The sequence below is a fragment of the Larus michahellis genome, chromosome 5 (genome assembly GCF_964199755.1).
Source record: "Larus michahellis chromosome 5, bLarMic1.1, whole genome shotgun sequence".
Lineage (NCBI taxonomy): Eukaryota > Metazoa > Chordata > Aves > Charadriiformes > Laridae > Larus > Larus michahellis.
Genome location: NC_133900.1, coordinates 62,110,966 through 62,130,349, shown reverse-complemented (window position 1 = coordinate 62,130,349; position 19,384 = coordinate 62,110,966). Strand labels below are relative to the sequence as shown.

The 19,384-nt window shown below is 36.8% G+C and overlaps 1 protein-coding gene across 3 annotated transcripts in view; it reads right to left on the bottom strand.

Annotated features, from left to right (window-relative positions):
• CC2D2A (coiled-coil and C2 domain containing 2A) overlaps positions 1-19,384 on the bottom strand; it is a 67,715-nt gene that overhangs the window by 39,722 nt on the left and 8,609 nt on the right. For all 3 annotated transcript variants that reach the window (XM_074587619.1, XM_074587620.1, XM_074587618.1), the window contains 11 exons: positions 17,085-17,173; positions 16,470-16,571; positions 14,491-14,592; positions 13,464-13,640; positions 13,148-13,301; positions 11,383-11,519; positions 9,758-9,889; positions 7,643-7,852; positions 4,820-4,926; positions 1,820-1,960; positions 1,228-1,384 (listed from right to left, as the gene is read on the bottom strand). In XM_074587619.1, the coding sequence (XP_074443720.1) occupies positions 1,228-1,384; positions 1,820-1,960; positions 4,820-4,926; positions 7,643-7,852; positions 9,758-9,889; positions 11,383-11,519; positions 13,148-13,301; positions 13,464-13,640; positions 14,491-14,592; positions 16,470-16,571; positions 17,085-17,173 (1,508 nt within the window). The remainder of the gene's footprint in view (positions 1-1,227; positions 1,385-1,819; positions 1,961-4,819; positions 4,927-7,642; positions 7,853-9,757; positions 9,890-11,382; positions 11,520-13,147; positions 13,302-13,463; positions 13,641-14,490; positions 14,593-16,469; positions 16,572-17,084; positions 17,174-19,384) is intronic.

The window sequence follows — 19,384 nt, the reverse complement described above, 5'->3', positions numbered from 1 at the left end:
TTCGTGTGATCTGTGTTAGTAAGGCACCAATGGCAGTGATTAACCAACAAAGTACTTTGAGTAAAATAAAATAAAGTACATCTGTGTATGAAAGGAAGGTTGTGTACTACATTTTGCTCTGAAAGGGAAGAACCACAATCATCTCAGTCTCAGGACAGTTTGTGACTAAGAATAAAAAGATGCTGAGAGCAGCTTTGGCTGGAACCACCAACCATGGTATTTGTGAGGGCGTAACTGGCTAGATGCAGATGAACAGTTCCCATTAGGATCAATGCTCAAGACTATCTGCCTTCATTTTAAGGTTTATATTTATTCATCTTATCTTACAAGTCAATTGAGATGATACTAATGAGTCATGTGCTCCGCTTGTGTTCTGATAACGGAAATTTCCAATACCTACAGATCAGCTTCCCCTCAAACACTTTAAATGCCTTCCATAGATGCTGCATGTACATGAAACAACTTTACATAAAAGTATCAGCAGACACACTAGATTCTTGAAAACTATATTTGAAACATTTTCTTAAATTTCATTTGCTTTGGTATCCAAAAATCCCACAGTGCTGAAACTGGGAAGTAATTATATTCAAATATGATCACTATTACTGTGAGGTATCCAGTACCTTGCCACATAAGTATGAAAGTAAATCTGATTTTGCTGGCACTGCCACAGGCTATTTCAAAGATCATCCTATTGCGGTGTATCGTTCTAGCTCCTGTATTTGTCCATATCCCCTTGAAACATGACTGAGACCTTAACTACAATACAGATTATTAACAATAAAGCTTCTCAGAGGTAAAAGTCCAAAATATTAATTAAAGTTTTCAGCTTTGGGACATTTCTGAACATTAATTTACATGAGATGACACAAACTGCTTGTTCATTAGAAACATCATAATTATTTTGCTTCACCACTCACACACACGAATTTCATCCTTGTTTTTTCCTTGCAAGAAGGACATGAATTTAATGGGAATGCTGCAAAACTATCAAATTTAAAGAAAGAACTGCTGAAAATCAATAGCATGAAGACAACGCTCCACAAAAACCTAACATATTTTAATTTTTTAATTAACAATTAATTTACTAACAAATTCTAAGTAGACAGAATGTATCCATTTATGCTTAACTATCCTGAAATTTATTTATTTCTGTATTAGAAGGACAAATTTTGAACATATTTAGTAATTTATTTTTTTTTCTGAAACTAAATGATTTAAACAAACCTGTGTCTTCTTCCAGGATTTCCACTCCTGTAACTCAGTTTTATATTCCTTCATTTTCTTTTCGTGTTCTTCCATACATTCTTCTAGTAATTCATTTATCTCAGCCTGAATTTCTGCTTCATATGCTTTTTCATCTGATCTCTGATCAACCTCTTCCCTTCAAAACAATAGTTATCAACACGTTGCATAAATTAACGTGAGAGCTACAATTAAGTCTATAACATATAGCGTCTACTTCTCTATGAATTAATTTCATTATATCCCAAGTGTGTTCTATTTAAAATTACTAGCATAAATAGATGAGATGATAAGAGTTGAAAGCAGATAGTCACCATCCAGAATGAATACAATTACGTTTTATTTACTTATTAGCCTTTAGAAATTCCTTTCTGTTACAGTAGTTACTTGTTATTTTCATCTTCCTTTCTCCCCAAACTCAAACAGAATAGTGGCAGCCTCAACCAGTGCCAGACACTACTCAAATTCTTACTTTTGCCCCCTTCATATCAGAATTCTAAATTCCCAAATTGACTAATTTTATTAAAACTCCAGTGCTGGCAAATGAAGTACAAAAAGTGTTATCAAAACATACTTCCTCAAATAAAGTTTCATGGGTGTGTTGGTAAACTTCTGAAAGTCACGGAGGGATTTAATTTGTTTCCAAACTTTTATAATGGTCTTAAGCAACATTCTGTCTTTTTCTTGTTCAGCATCACGAAGTCTTCTGGTTTGCCTAGAAATATATATAAACATATGCACAAAATCAAACAGAATTGTATAACTCAGTGGAACAACAGAGTGAAAACTTGTGATACCGAAAGCCAAGCGATGTGGGTTTCGATTTGATTGATGCCTGCAGTGGTTTAAATCCAAGGAGCATAAAACCCAGACTTGAAGATGGCAGGATTTGATTTCCTTCTGTACTCTAGTCTCTTGTACTTTGCACAATCTGACTTCAATTACAGTTCGCTCTCTAGAGATATTGAAGTTTTCTGAAATGCTTATTACAGCTGTACATCATTAAAAACATTTTAAAGTCCATTCATGTAAACAACAGACCACGAAACCTACACTGCTGCTATGAAGTAATGCTTATTACCATTGTACATTACAAAATATGTTTTAAACTTAACATGCTTCTAGCTCCAGTAAAACAACTTGCAGAGATGAAGTAATGTAGTAAAGTATGAAGTAATGTAAGTCCTTCGACAGCCCTACAAGATTCTTCACACAAACAAAATTAACAGGGCGTTGGGATTTTTTTGTCTCAGAATTCGTATTTCACATTTCCACCCTCTAATCTGTTTGTAAAAGAGCTATTCATTACCACTTTTAATGATCAACACACACTTTCAATGTAAACGTCTATGCAGCACAAGCACAGGCTGCTTCTAGCACTATCTTGGTAGCTAAACATGTCTAGTAAAGTGATTTTAAAAAAAAGAAAAGATGTAAACTAACACATTACTGCTTGTAATATTCAGAGGATACAGAAGACAAGGAGGCTGTTAGAGCCGAGAGGAGAAATACATCATACATTGTTTAAAAGCATAAGCAAATTCAGTAAAAACAATACACAAAGATGAACTACAGACTTTCCAGAAAGGAACCTGAGTAACTTCTCCCTTTTGTTAGCTAGCAGCTTGAGTACTACTTATCCACTCAGCTTAACAACCTTTACTTCTTTGTCTACCAGATGAAGCTAGAAGACAAAGCTTAAAGACACGAGGAACATATAGGTAACTAATTACGCTTATCTAATGCATTCAATTTGGAACCACCTCTGCTAAAACACATCAGCCAGAAGAGCCTGAAACCTGCAAGTCGCAGCATATGTTGGCTTCCTCCTCAGCTAATAGGGAGAGTAGGGCTGGAATTGCCCATTTGCAAAAGTTTTCTGCATTCAGATGACATTTCTTCCTTAAACCGATGGAAAACTACACCTCTGATCTTCAGACAACAAAGAGTACACATCAGTTATGTTATTAGAGGGTGGAGGAAACAATTACATTATTTTCCATGCTACACTCTCTTCACTTCTGTAATTTCTCATGAGTGTACTACATTGACGATCAGGGAAATGCAATGTTAGGAGAGAGACAAGGGAGGTCAGATGTTTTTACCAACATATGTGGTCCAAGTTAGTATTAAACGCCATGACAGTAAAAACTCCCGATCCCATCTGATCCTCATAAGCGTAACAGCTTCCAACAACAGAGCTGTAGCCAGAAAGAATTACAGATATGAAAAGCCCTAAAATAATCCCAGCCAAGCTCATCTCATATTACTTACACAACACTGATCTCACTGATTTCAGCTGAGTTTCTCCTGATTCATAATAGTGTGACACTAAACTAAAGCACTCAAGACCTACAAAAACACGTACGATATCCAGAAGGAATATTCTGTCTAATTAGAATTAACCACCAAGCAAGCCTCAGGATTGCTGCCAAAATCCAAGAGTCTCCTTCCCACAGTGAACCTTCTCATTACCATTCTCATGCCTTCCCTGGTGAGTGCTCCTGTCTCCAAGATACTGTATGGTAACTACACACCTCCTGCTCCTAGTCCTCTAGTAGATGTGTTAAGAAAATATTAATAAAAGCTACTCCTTTTCAATGGAAGACTTTATCCTTCAGTATAAAATAATACATTATAGACTTCTGTAAGTCCTGCATAGATACCAATGTATTACAAGACAGCACACTTGAAGGATGAAAATCTGAAGAATCAATTCCCAAACTAAGAGTAGTGAGTGGATGTGTAAGTGTAAGCAGACATAGATTTCAAGGCTGAAAGAGTTATTATTAAAAAGAAAAATTAATTTAAATATTATCATGTGATCCACTACATTAGTCTAAACTTGTATTTATTTAAATTAATACACCATTGCCTACTTTCAGATTGTAAAAAACTTTCATATCTTTATTAAGTTAAAGGCTGTTCAGCATGGGTCTCCAACTTAATTTTTATCCTATTGCTTACACTTACAGCTCACCACTGTCCATCTGCCAAAAATAATACTCACTTTCACTACCAAGCCAAAAACTGTAATATATATTTACTATACAGTTACTGTCCAAGAACAATAACCGTAATCTTGTAAAACAAAACTCTTACCATTTTATGTATATATTAACCCATTGGCAAAAACATGGCCAAAATACCTAAGAATGGGAAGTGAATCCAGAACACTTGTGCAATGAGGAAGATGATGATGGAAAAAACTAGAGTTTTTGTGTCTTCAAAAAGTTATGTCACTTGCATTGTTGTGAGAGCTTCATGCATCCAGATGATTGTCTATTAAAACCTTATTTTAATTAAATTTTAATTGCGCAAAACACATCAGTAAATACTTACTAAGCAATTCATAAAAGGTAATAAAATTGGACCACTTTTGAATCAAGATTTCTGCCTAACTATATTTTCTTCATAATTATTTTTACTCAACTTAGTTAGAACTCTTAAGCCCTGAAAATTCTTACTTACAGCAGAATTTAAAAGCCTGACAAGAATAATATTCTGTACCAGCACGGAAAGGAAAAAGGGAATACAGTTTTAAAAAGCAATGATTTAATGAGTCCATACCTACCTGATCTCAATTTTGTATTCAGGTATGCTCTGTTGTGCCACAGGACTAGGAACACCGGTATCACCACCATCTATACTACGTTGCACAGCATTCCTCAAAGCATGCAGCTTAAATGAATGAACAAACAATTAACAGATGGTTTGACATTTATAAGGCATACAGTGTAATCCACCTCGACATGAAAGATCTAGTTGCTACGTAACAAAAAACTTTGCATTGTCTTGATTCTGTATTTACAGGGTTTTGCCATGTCTGTGAGGTGCTGATTCTTCAAGATGAAATTTTAATTAGGAACCCTGGACATACGAGGGAGATTTACTGACTTTGACCACCGTGATGGATCTAAACAAGGCAACAAGACTGATCTAGGGATTATTTTGAGAGCTCAGCAATCAAAGGGGTAGGAAAAAAGCCAGTGAGTCTGCCAAAGAAACACCTTCAGCAGCACCTTCTGTAAAAGGTCTTTTGGGGACTAGGAACAGCCACCAAAACTTACCCTAGCAAATCAATAAACAACAAAAATGAGTGGATTATGGATTTGATGAGTGCCTTACGGAAGCTGGGCACCTTGCAGCAAAGCATTTAGGCATAACTTACTGCATGTAACAACAAGGACAAGACGGAACTGGAAACAATGGTACAGTTCAAATGCACTTTTGAAGCCATACTGTTGAGACAAGGCCACCCCTTCAACTAAGATTTGAAGATAGGCATCAAATGATTACATGGAAGATGGACACCTAGTTTAGGAGAATGTAAAAGTATACATGGCTGTGAAGACAAGAGAATGTAAAGGACTGGCTAGGAGAAGAGAGAAAAATAAGGAACAGCAGTAGGGTAGGAACTAAAACGTTAGTTATTATGTTGCTGTAGATCTCCTTAAGGATAATCCTGAATGTGAAACCAGAATGGCTAATGGCAATCCCAGAAACAAAAGCAACTACATCCAAAGTAGAAGGAATGAAATTACAAATCAAGGAGCAAAGATTTTTTTCAAGAAATCCATCAAACTGGAGAGACAATGTAATAGGAGAACACGAAGCATACAGCTGAAAACATACAGGGGCAACCACAAAATTAAACTCACTGGTATAAAAAAAAAAAAAAGATGTTGAAAAAAATTTTGAAAGAATAACTGAAAACACGGAAAGTTGCTAGTATCATCCGGGGCATGGAGAGACAAAAAATGCAGTTTCTTTAACCTGACAAAACAAGGACTGAAAGGTGATATATTTTAAGATAAGAAAAGCACACATCAGTAGTGGATAAGTAGAAGTCCACTAGGACATGGCAAGGAGGGAGGAGAAAAGGGAGGAAGCCAGATAAGAACAATCTGTCTGTAACACTCTGGCTATTAAATAATGACTGTTAGAGGAGACAGGTTTTAAAACTGCCTGTCAGTAGCAGAATGGTGGCTAAAATCACGGAATCACGGAATCTTCAGAGTTGGAAGGGACCTCTAGAGATCATCTAGTCCAAAATACCTAATCGTTAAAAATCATTTATGAAAAATACATCATGCAGTTTCCTACAATACTGGCAAAGTATTGTGAAAACGCTCAGGAAACCTCTCCCACACACAGGTTCCTGTAATATAGGCATGGAGAACCCAAATGTCCTATTTCACTGTTTCATGGAAAACTAAAGCAAATCCTTCAAAAGTAATGACAGAAGTATACCAAAGTAATACCAAAGAATTCTTTTGAGACTCTATATGAAATATTTGGCCAGCATTATAACTATAGCCTAATGCTTTATACCAAAATTCATAAATATCTGTACAGCACCTACTGATTTTCATTACAGTAACATAAAAATGACCTTGCATACAATGATTATTTTCCCCCTCTAACAGCCCTTTAAGTTAGTTAGTTAATTCATGGAAATCTGAATCTATATCCATGTACTTAATAATCAAACTAATTTTTAACAGACCAGCTCTACTACATAGAGCTGTGTCATATCACAGTATTTACCTCACATTTCTAAAGTAGTCGTTATCCTTTCAGATTTCAAAAGCAGTTTAAAATGCTTGAAAAATATTCTTGGGTACCCGGATGATATTAGAATTGTACTAACAATGCCTCATGTTCATGTACAAATTTGCGCCAGAGAAGACCACTACCATTACTCCCAACGTACAGATGGAGGAAGAGTGATGGCACACAGCGGGTAAGCAGCCCAGCCAAGGTCACCCAGCAAGTCACTAACAGAGCCAGGAACAGAGAAGTCTACGTTTGGACAAGGGTTTTGCTGTGTCACAAGAGCGACATAATAGATGTGACAACAGTACGCATTTAAATCACAGCATCTGTCACAGATACATACCTGAAAATCTGTCATCAATTTTTCCAGAATGTGGTGAAATTAAACTGCTTCCTTTTACTCTTTATTGACAACTGAAAGGAAACTGCACTAACTTCCCTCCATCCTCAAATTCTGTCTTTTGCTGCCTGCCTTTCAGAGCCACTGTACACAATCGTGTAAAGTCTTATCTGTCATTCACGGGAAAACATTTTGGATACTCTAAGGAATACTATGTAAATGTTATTGTATTCTAACTATTATATTCCCTTTACTTCAGAACCTTCACGGAGTTCATTTTAAATAGAAGATCAAAGAAATCCATAATCTTAAAAATTCAGTTCTGCGCTGAACACACAGCAATCTAAATGAAATACTTAGGGTTTTATCTTCTGATAAAACGCCATTCATTACATACAATTAGAATTTCATCACTCCACTCTGAAGAAACAAATTCAGCTTTTACCTTCAATTGTCACATCATTATCTCAATAAACTGTGACGACGCAACAGAAATACCTTGTCCGTGAGAAGTTTGGTAAGATTCTTCTGTCTTCTTGCTAAATACTGATCATATAACTGAGCCAATTTAGCTGCTAACACATGCTCACGGCTAAAACAGGGATGATGGGTGAATATCAGTCCAGAAATATCAATATCCAATTGAAATGGACCCTGAAAATCTCCAGGTCCGACAAGATATTGATTGGCAGCTGTCATTTTTATTGCCTGAAAGAAAAAAAGAATAAAATGGATTTACAAGCACCAACAAAATTATCTTGCAAAGAGATCCCATGACAGAAAATGACCCATTTAGTACTGCCTACATCTAACTACAGAGTCTTAAACTGTAAAGGCTTTTGTGGTAACCTGATTGTTTTATTGACAAATGGGTGGTATAAAACCACCACGGGTATTCTACACAACAGAATTCTGATAGCCCATATGAGACTGAAATAAGAAGTCACCTGCATCTGCCTTTACTGCAGGTTTTGCTGAGTAATGAAGATGATGACACTGAACTGGAAAAAGAAAAGCCTGCTAGTTCTCTTTTTATCTGTTTGTTTAGTACGGGTTTATTTTCTCTGAGCTCTAAGATAAACAGTCCAGCTCTCAGAAAGCAGCCTTCCTTGTAGACCATCTGGATTGCGCAGAAGAGGAAATATGTTCTTTGCTTCTCCATTCTAACGCCACGGAAATTCACACCAACAAAGCCCAATGAAAGCTTTCAACAACAAAGCTTAAAGAGTCTGCTGCAACCGAAAGGCAATCATGGTTTCTATCAGTGATTCCTGCCTGACTACTGCTGCCCCCCTCTTTGGATCCTTCAGGAGGGATTCATCAGATATATCCTGGTACCATAAAAGACGAAGTTGTTATTTATGTGGTGTTTGTTGCAGCCCCTCCATAAGAACTGGAAAAAGGGGGATTGAGAGGGGAATTCAGCTGTTGCATAGCTCTTTTACAGGACTGGTATAAATGGCCATGAAACACAACCAATCCTTCCACATTCAGTTTCTCATCAAAATTTTTAATATAACATAATCTGTCATTACAATGACAGCTTTGAATTCCTTATGCTTTAATTATTTGTCTGCTCATAAAGGACCCCTGAGCTTCATGTCTTACTTTCAACAGTGATTTGGGTATTTACATGTCACTATTCATGTAAACATGGTGTTCTTGAAACATAAGCTCTCTTGGCCTATCTTTACTAAAATCTAAGCAGCAACCTCTTTTCCTGTAGGCAGAAACACCCTGCACAGGTCTGTGGTACTGAATGCATCCTGAGAATTGCATATTTGTAACCAGCATCAATTAAAGGCCAACATTCAAATCTGTACCAACAGCAGGAGACAGAAACACCTTGTGTGTCCCAAAAGAGCAATATACTTTAAAGTCTAGAAAGCCACAGTTGTTCCAATGGGGTAATAGAGTGCTGACAAGTAGAGCAATTAAAGCTTCCTTAAAGCTTGCTGAATGATTTTAATCGAAACTTATTTCGATTTGTACTGACCGCACACTGCAACTGCTGTTTGCCAGGGTAGGTAAAAACAAAAAACCCAAAAAAGATGTGCACTGATGCAACATAACTCAAAATTAGTCGCTTTCTACATGAGCGAACTGCATGTAAAGATTTCTTTTGGAGGAGTTTCATTGGCGTCAAATAACCATCATGCACACACCTTTCAATTATTTCTCTCTTAAGCTGCAGAGAGCACCTCTGTCCTGATCACCGAGTTTGTCTACCAGCTTCTACCACCAGGAGCTTTATAGTATCTATCTACATTATAATATAGGCACCCCTGCTTTAGCCTAAGAATATCCAAGGGTGCCTCACAGAGACCTTAGTCACTCACAGACTTGAAGCAGTTTCTCATGGACTGTCACTTTACTATTTTAACGGGCACTACCGACTAAACTCTTCATCCTTTTGTATGCATTATTTTTACAGAAAAGCACAGGGGGAATACACTTGAAAAAGTAGAGCACATTTAAAATCCAGTTGTGGAACCCCAAAAAGCAGTCAGTACTCGTGGTTCTTAGCGCAAAACCCTTCGGCTCACCAGGGTTTCTGGAACAGAAGAACTGGTATATTGGGTCTCAGGAACAACACATATGAAAGATGCCTACCTTTCTATACACTGTTTCAAGTTCTGGTGCAATGCCTTCTTCAAGTGAGAATATTGGAGGCCTTGTAGAAGACTGTTTAATTGGATTAGGCAATGCTAAAATTTTGCCATCGTCACCAAACCACTCTTTCCCCTACAAATAAAACCATAATTTTATATTGTTTCTTACTTTATATATAAATAACTTGCAAAAGTGTAATTCTTATGAAAAGCAATTACAGAAGAAAAGGTGACCAAATTAACCGAAACTGTTCTAAGACACCAAAATGAAATCTTCAAATACACTATAGGTAAGTTTTGAAATCAGAAGATCAAGAGCTTGTTCAAACTTTAAATATACTGATTTTTTTCCTTCAACATTCAGTGTTACAGATTTGAAAGCAAAACAAAACAAACAAAAAAATCGACACTTACATCACTTAATATTTAAATATTATGTTTTCTTAAATTGCTAAAATTGAAAGAATTATAATGTTTTACACAAGACTGCCACCCAAATCTTCAAATTGGATTATAAAAATCATAAAGCAAAGAATTAAAGAGCTAAATGGCAGCTCAGAGAGATCACTTATCAAAGGATATCTCAACTCTTCTAGTCCACAAACTGAACTAATTAAACAGTATCTATGAAAGCAGATACGGTGTCTTACACACCAATTCCTACCCATGGCTTCACGTGTTAAACATTGTCCTAATTCATCCCTCTGCTTTCATGACCTGGATTCAAGAATAGCTTAAACCAGCGCAGCTGCTGAAAGATGCTGGCCTGCCCTCTTATTCCCACACCTGGTTTAAGCTGACCTTAGAACCAAATACTGATGTGGTAACACAGTGAAGCAAACCAGAAAACTAACTGGGTTGAAGAGTCGTCCAGTTAAAAATTTTAGATCCAAATATTCCCAATCTAATTCACAAAAGTACCCCTGCCAGCCCAGGAAAAATTCATAGAGTCATAATAAAATATAAAGGGCAACTGCTGTACAGTAGCTTAAATCTATACTAAACTATACATATATAGCAGGATAAAATACATCGAAGCCACCTTCATGGTGTTCCCATAAGCCATTCTTAAAAATCTAAAATGATGCTAAAAGCCCTCCAGATAGTCTATACCAATATTTAATTACTCATAGAGTCTGATCAGTAAGTTTCTACAAATTTATTAGTTCATATTATCTTCAGTGAACACAGAAAACAGCCATTCCATATTGCTTCCTTTTGTTATGATCTTCCAGTAAATAATAACAACAGCTCTTGCATAACTCTTTATACATACCACTAGGGCTCACAACATTTTATAAAATAGTAAATTATAATTCCCCCATTGTAGTGGCAACTAAACTCCGGCACAGAAAAGTGAGGTGATTTGTTCCCCAGCAGGCTACGAGCAGAGCCAGGAAAAGACACCAGTTTTCTAAGACCCAGTCTGGTGCTCTGACTATTGGGATACACTAAAACACGCTCCTACAAGAATCCACATTTCCTGACGACTGATACTGCTAAACATTTTAAATAGGAAAGCCCCATATTACCATAACCATCTACCTACTTAACTATAACAAAATAAAATACTGATAAATAAAGGATTTAAAAAAGACAGCAGCTAAGAAGGTAGTGGTGACTTACTTGCTCCTGTCTGAGTATTCTGTTTTCTAATATATTTTGATTAGACTGGGATACAAAGGGCCTTTCTCCCGTGTAAAGACCCTCATCCTCAAGGTACCTAGGTTGCACATTTCCAGGCATCTTCTCAGAAGTAGGCACTAATGAGAAATTGAATAGAAAAGCATGTAAAATATCTAACAACTGTAGTTCTAGTTTATTAATTCTCTAAAAGCCTATGCCATTCTTAAACAAGTGGCACTGCATATTAGAGCATGCCATCAGAAATATTTTCCTAACTAGGAAAAAAGAAATAGATATATAACCAAAACAGGTCCTTTTCTTAATCAGGACAGATCCACAATTTAAATCTATCATAAAAGTGTCACAAGTCTGTGAAACAGATAATTAAACATTTCCTCACCAAAAAATACTTCAAATAACTTAGTGGAGTTTAGTTTTAATGGTTGCTTGCAAAACAGTGTAAAAACCCATTCGCAGCAACAACTGACCAAACATCACAGAATGTTTCGGGTTGGAAAGGACCTTAAAGATCACCTAGTTCCACCCCCCCTGCCCTGAGCAGGGACACCCCCCACTAGACCAGGCTGCTCAAAGCCCCATCCAGCCTGGCCTTGAACACTTCCAGGGATGGGGCATCCACAGCTTCCCTGGGAAACCTGTTCCAGTGTCTCACCACCCTTACGGTAAAGAATTTCTTCCTGGAAACACTTCTAAGCCTTTGCCATATAAAGTCAAACTTTAACTAAGATTAATCCAAACTACTATTACTAGTTTGCTTAAACTACTCTTGTACAAAATACAGAACACGCATAAAAAGTCGTGTTAGCCCAATAACAGTAGGTGGAATTCTTTACAGCCTGCCTGCAGGATTATCTCACTGGTGTCTATGGGCTCAGTATTTTTCAAGGAGCAATCTTGAAACAGGGAGAGATTATACTGAGGGTTACAATAAAAGTTATCCCCCAAGTCAGAACACAGTGGACCACACTGGAAGCAGTCAGAACTAAGATACAAGACAGGAAAAAACACAAGCATAGAATGTCAAATATTTTGACGTTGCACTGCAAGCTGTGCTGATACCATTCTGGTACAGACCACCGAGAGACTCATTTCTATTTCTTCCACTTCAAATATTAAATAGCAAGTGATATTATAAAGCAATTTTTTCGGACTTTGCAGTTCTATGGGAATAAGGCAAAAAGGTCAGAGACATGATCAGTGTTGACTAACTATTTCCAATTCACAAAATCACATTTTGGGAAAAGGGTCACTTGAATTACAAAAATCCTTATGTTACTTACATGAGTCTTGACAAATTTGCCACGTGGAAAAAACTGCAGATGTGGCCAAGTGAAGAAACAGTGTAAGTTATAACGTACAGTGCCTGATCCACTCTTAGTACCTAACTATGTGTACCCAGTGCCCTGTTGCATATGTTAAATAATGTAATAGCTAAACCTCAGTGAAAGAGGGGGCAGCCGGCTTGCATTTACTATAGACGGCACTAAGGTAATTATGCCAGAGCAACCAATGTGCCCCGAGTTCACTTGCCCATACCAGCTGGTGACCTGCTGAGGTGTGCATGTCCCTAGTTAATCCATTTTGTCAGACCTTTTCAGACTTGACTGGATGATCAGTGTCAGAGAAATGCAATTAAGTACCTCTCTACTGCTAGAGACACTCTGACAGGTATTTTTTTAGCAGATCAAAGGGTGCCATGCTATGCAAAATCCAGGAACAAAATGGATAAGCACAATCTTCATACCTGCTAGCATGCTGGGAATGAAGAGAAATTCTTTTTCCTTTTTTACTTGCTCTGAGTAGATTTCACAATCAGCAGGTTTCATTACTATAAAATCTTCGTCTGTCTGCCCAATAACGAATAAATCATCATCTTTAACTAGGCATATGTCTTCATCCTATAGTTTAAGTGCAAACGTCTCTGTTAGTTCATCTGTTTCTTAAAATGGAGAGCTTTAGAGAGTACACTTTCAGAATTTTTAAGGAAACAAAAGTTGTCATTTTGTATTAGGCGATTAATTGAAAAATAAAAATATGAACATTTATTCTATAGCTCCCACCGTTTCATCCTCCTCTTGCTCATCCTCATGTGTTTCTACATATTCTTCTTCTGCCTCCTCTTCTGCATTTAATTCATTCCTTTTCCTGGCACCAGCCTTTATACCTTCTGGTTCAGGATCAAAATTGAAGGTAAAGAAATTATACGCTTCCTCAGCAGAAGGAAAATCATTCTGGAACTAAGAAAAGAAGACAATGATACTTTAAATACAGAACACACATACGAAATTTAGGCCAAGTGAAGGCATCTTTCCATTAATAATAGCAATAACAGCATGTATAAACATGTCTCACAGGATAACAACTATTTTATCTCCAATAGAACTCAAATAGAACTGTTCAAATGGAACAAATGCTTAAGCTCACTGAAATTTTTAAATGATACATGAAACTTTCTCTAATGTTATACTGTTACTTCATTAAATATTTCTTGCAATGTTTTATTAAAAAGAGTTACCTGGTTCAATTTTAACCAGCTTATTGTTTCAAATATAAACAATTTGTGAATGAGAAATGCCAAAGTTTCAATTCTGGCCATAATGCAGACATCCAGGTGAAAGAAATTAAGAGAAATTTCTAATGGCTTTTTGCCTCTGAAGGACCCAGGCCCCTTTAGTGTTAGGATGAATACTCTAATAAAAGAATTAACAGTAGCATTAAGAGTAGCATTTTGTGGATAATAAATATGAATATACTAATCTGTAAATTGCTTTAATGCCAATTGGTGGCATTCAATAGAAAGTATTTAAACATTAAAAAGCATAAAATTTTTCCTCCAGTAATTGTGTCCAGATGGATTTTACTTGATATTTTTTTAAAATCAAATGACCCAAAGCCATTCTTATATTTAAGGTTCCCATTTTATCCTTCAATTGTTGGCACATACTGTTTGTGAATTTTTAAATTAAATAACACCCCCTCCACTGCTTAAGACTGAATTCTGTCTGCTTCTTCAAACAGAATCATGAAGCCACATAAAGTTTAAATTAAATTAATATCACTTATTGAAATGAAAGTATTGATACTTACTGTTGACTTTTGCTTAAGCTTTTTGACAGAATCACGAAACTTTATTTTTGACGGTAAGTGGGATTCATCCTCTTGCATCTCCCTAAATTTATCATTATCAGACTGCATAAAAATATATACATAAGATATAACATACATTTACTGTTTCATAGAAAAAAAAAGACAACAAATAGCTGAATACAGAGATTATATATTGCTTTGTCACAGAAAAAAACCAAACCAAAACAAAAAAGAAATAGAGTCACTGTGGTAACAATTACATTGATTTTATATTTATTTTAAAAGGGTACATCTATTTATTACTTAACTCCTTTCTCCTTTGGGTCAAGAAATAGACTTCAGAGTATCAAGAAATGGTTCATGGCATAAATGTTAGTTTACTTTCTTCACTGCTGATGAGATCATTGTTTCTGCATTGCCAAACACAAGCAACCACATGCTAATCTCCGCAAGGGGGAGAAATGGGGCAGCAATGCAAAAATCTTCCTGTCTACAAATGCAAGGTTGACAGACAGCACAAGGCGGGCAGCAGTGGCGAGGGTGCTGCTGACAGACACTGCTGACCCGGGAAGGGAATCAAGGAGCTAGGGCCAGCTTCTCATACTGCCCCTGCTGCAATCAGGAAAAACCTTTTTAGTATTATTTAAAAAAGGTGGTGTCCATTGCTCGGGTGCTTAAATACGAACTCAATTATTTGTTTTGTTCTCTCTCAAACAATTATTGCTAGGCTACCCTAAAACTCCATGGGTGATACTCGTCTACCTTTTCAAGAAAGAAGGTATTGTGGTTATCCAATTCCAGTTTTCTGAAGTAGGGAGAGTACCTGTCCCTACTCAGAGATCACTGTAAGCATCACTGGTTCTGAGGTTGCTTCAGCACTTAAGGGCTTCTAAGTGATTTTCATTGGGCCCAGCCAACATAAACTCATCTAACATTCTATCTGTTTTTCCACCCTGTGGCCTGAATTCTTAGATTAAAGGAAGACATTTCTCAAGTTTACATCTGTTCAACCTAAACTTCAAAATACTAATAGCAAAAAGAAAATCTCAAACCCTGGCAGTCTGATGGCCGCTTGTTTAACAACAAAACAGGACTTCATATGTGGGTAAATACGTACAGGAAACAAAGCAAACACATGGAAAGCTTCAGCCACATTTTATATAAATTAGTAAACAACTTTAATAAGGGTAGCAATTCCACATTTTCCTAATACAAACATATTAAAACAACACTTAACTGAAAGCTGTGAAAATTACTTTTTATAAGAAAACACTACCAAAAACCTTCCCCGCAACCTACATGATTAGGTAATTCTCCCCTGGACAAGCAATTTAGCCAAGCTAATTCATATTGTTTGGAATTCCAGACAAAAACGTTACTGCTACGTGCTGTTATTTCCTGGGCATACACATTCCTTGGAACGCATTTTCTATAGGCAAACAATCTCTTTGTGAATTCTGAAGACTATCTGGGTGCAAGTTCTACACAGGCATAGCCTTTGTTATTTTTTTTAATACAAAATTCATTTTCTAACAAAGAACATGCTTATACTAAAAAAACCTGAATATAAAATACAAGGAAATACAATACAGTACAATGACAGAAAGCTAATATCCAGCCTTTAGCAATTACACTGTGCAAATTTATATAAAGCTACAATACAGTGGTCCTTTCTGTCACAGTAACTTTTAAATACTTCAAGGCATCTTAAGCAACAGAAGTCATGAACCTGTACATGACAGAAATTCCACATGATGGCTATGCTATAATGAAAGCCAATGATTATTGTTAAATAGATACATTAAAAGCAATAATCAGAAAGTTTCCTTCCTGATCACTAATTTAAACAATAGTATAATTTTGATCCCGTTAAAATAAATGAAATTGATCTTCAAGGCTATGCGTAGTCTTTGATTTATTCCATTTTTCAGATTCATTTTCTCATCATCAGAATAGCAAAACCCAATGCACCTTCTTACCGTTTTATCCAGTCTGACTTCTGTTTTCCTTTCTCTGATGCCTTTTAAACACCTGGGTCGGGGGCTGGGGTCTTCTTGTGATAAAGTAGTTTCTGCTTTTGACTAAGCAAACAAACAAAAAAATGCTTAGCTATAACCGAAATATAATAAGACCAAAGCTACAATAATTCCCAGGAACTCAACACCTTATGCATGTTTGTTTTAGGGACAGAATCTTTTAACTATATAATCAGCTTAAGTGATTTTACAGACCTAGATGTTAATACTCCTTATTAAACTGCACAGTAAACTTACAAGGAAATACAATGATTTCAAAATAATGTATCTTTTTGACAAAAACACAGAAGGATTTTGTAATGACTGTATCATTTGAATTATGAAACAAAGACAACTTTTATATTATTACAAACAAATTAAATATAAACTTTATAAAAAACACAGCAATAGAAATATACTGGAAAATAATTGTACTGATCAACCAAGCATTATGTCGGCCCTAGACATAAAAAAGCAGGTATCTCAGATGAGATTCACACAGCACTAAGCAAGCAAAATGATGATGGTGGTACTTAGAAGACTAAAGTTAACCAAACAGGACTTCTGAAGGATTCTCACCCTTGCTGCTTTTAGTTTCTCTCTCATTCGCTCCCTAACAGAAAGTTCTGCAGAGTCTCTCCTCGATGTAGAAGGAACAGGCGGCAAGTCTGAAACAGTGAAAAAACAGTAATGTTTAAATTAAGTATTTTCTGAAAGAAAATTATATAAAATAAAACCATATATACCATACTGAGTCCCATATTCCAACAGAAAGAACTTGCATGAGAGAATGTGAAGGAATGAAACATTTATTTGGAATTCAGACATTACAGACTATCACTTAAATGCATTTATCTGTGATGGATCTACCTTTCATCATACACTATGAACCACCTAAAGTAAACCATATGCACACTTTTTTTCCTATTAAAAATATGTAAAGAATTACCTGATATTTTATAACCTGTTACTCAGAGCCGTCTAGATCTAATTTTGAATGGTGATGTGCTCTGAATCTTGATACAGGTGTGATCAAAACAGTAAAGAATTTACAGACTTGCTCGCTTTTCAGCATAGAGGTACCTGCTTTTTGTAGTGACAAAATACTAAATTTCTGCAGCAGTGTTTTTGTGCTACAGCTCTAGTACAATCAAGAGAATAAGATACATTTTACCCTGTCCCATGTCCGACTGGCAGCATTATCAAGTAACTTCCCATTTCACACACAAACTACTCGCAGCTCTACTTGTGCCACCCCTCTGTCATCAACAGATCACCTCCTCCAAGCTCACCAGCAGTCTGTCCCCATACTCAGGAAGTCAAGCAAGACCCACAGGAGGCTACATGGATTAACCAACTTAAATCACAAGTAAAACGAAAACTTACAAGAGATGTAAACAGGGACAGGAGACCTGGGAGGAATACTATGACACTGTCCTAGCATGCAGGGATGGGCTTAGAAAAGCCAGAGTCCACCTGGACTTGAATACGGCAATAGATGTGCTGGCCAACAAGACGGGATATTACAGGTTTATTAGCAGCAAAAGGAAGACTAGGGAAACCGCTTACCTGCTGCTGAATGGGGCAGTGGACCTGGTAACAGGAGACACAGAAAAGACCCAAGTAATCAGTGCTCTCTTCATCTCAGTTTTTACTGCCTTTAGGACCAACAGGCCCCAGAGACCAGTGAAAAAGACTGGGGCAGCAAAAACTTACCCTCAGTAGAGGAAGATCAAGTAAGGCCACATTTAAACAAACTGGACATACGCAAATCCGTGGGTCCTAATGGGATGCCTCCATGAGTACTGAGGGAGCTGGTCAATGTCATCTCAAGGCCACTGTCAATTATCTTTAAAAGATTGTGATGATGATTAAGGGAGGTTCCTGAGGACTGGAAGTGAGAAAACATCACTCCTGTCTTCAAGGAGGAAAATCTGGGGAACTACAGGCTGGTCTGCCTCATCTTGATGCCCAAGAAGGTGATGGAGCAAATAATCCTGGAAACCATTGCTGAATATGTTAAGTACAAGACGAAAATTGGGAGTTGTCAGCATGGATTTATGAAGGGGAAAAACTTCTACCTGACCAACGAGACAACTTTCCATGATAAGACAATTGGGTTAGTGGATGAAGGGAAAACAGTGGATGTTGTTTTTCACCATTTCCTGTAACACCCTTATAGAGAAACTGATGAAATATGGACTACATAAGTAGGTGAACTGAAAATTGGCTGAACTTTTGGGCTCAAAGGGTTGTGATCGGTATTGCTAAGTCCAGCTGAAGGCCATCACTAGAGGTGTACCCCCTGGTACAAAAACAAACAAACAAAAAAATCCCACAACCCACCCACCAACCCCAAGAACTCATCAAAACTCTATATCCTTTAGGATCAAGTATTCTCTGCTGATCCTGTGAAACACACAAATCTGAGTTTTAAATCAGCGGCATATATTTAGATTTTTTGATAAATAGTAAATACCAGGTTTGGCCACTGACTTGAGTAATCATGTGATTGTGGAAAAGGATAATTAGTTTGTTGCAGACTTTGAATTGCTGTTCCCCAAAAGCCCAGGCTTTTCTTCCATAATTAAAACCAAATGAGAAAGTGTCTTTGATAATCAGATTTATCAGGGTCTCCTTTTCCTTTGAAGGACTGACGGCATTCCTCCCCCTTATCGTCCACATATCAGATCCTCTTAGATTATGATTTCTTCAGGTAGATTCAGTAAATATTCGATGGGCGAACCTGTACCCTACTGCATTCCTTGATACCTAAATAAAAAATAAATAATTATCCAGTTGTTTATAGAGAAGCTATGCTCTTGGGGTCAGAAATACAAAGGAGTGGATACCTGCAACCCATCCTCTCATATAAACAC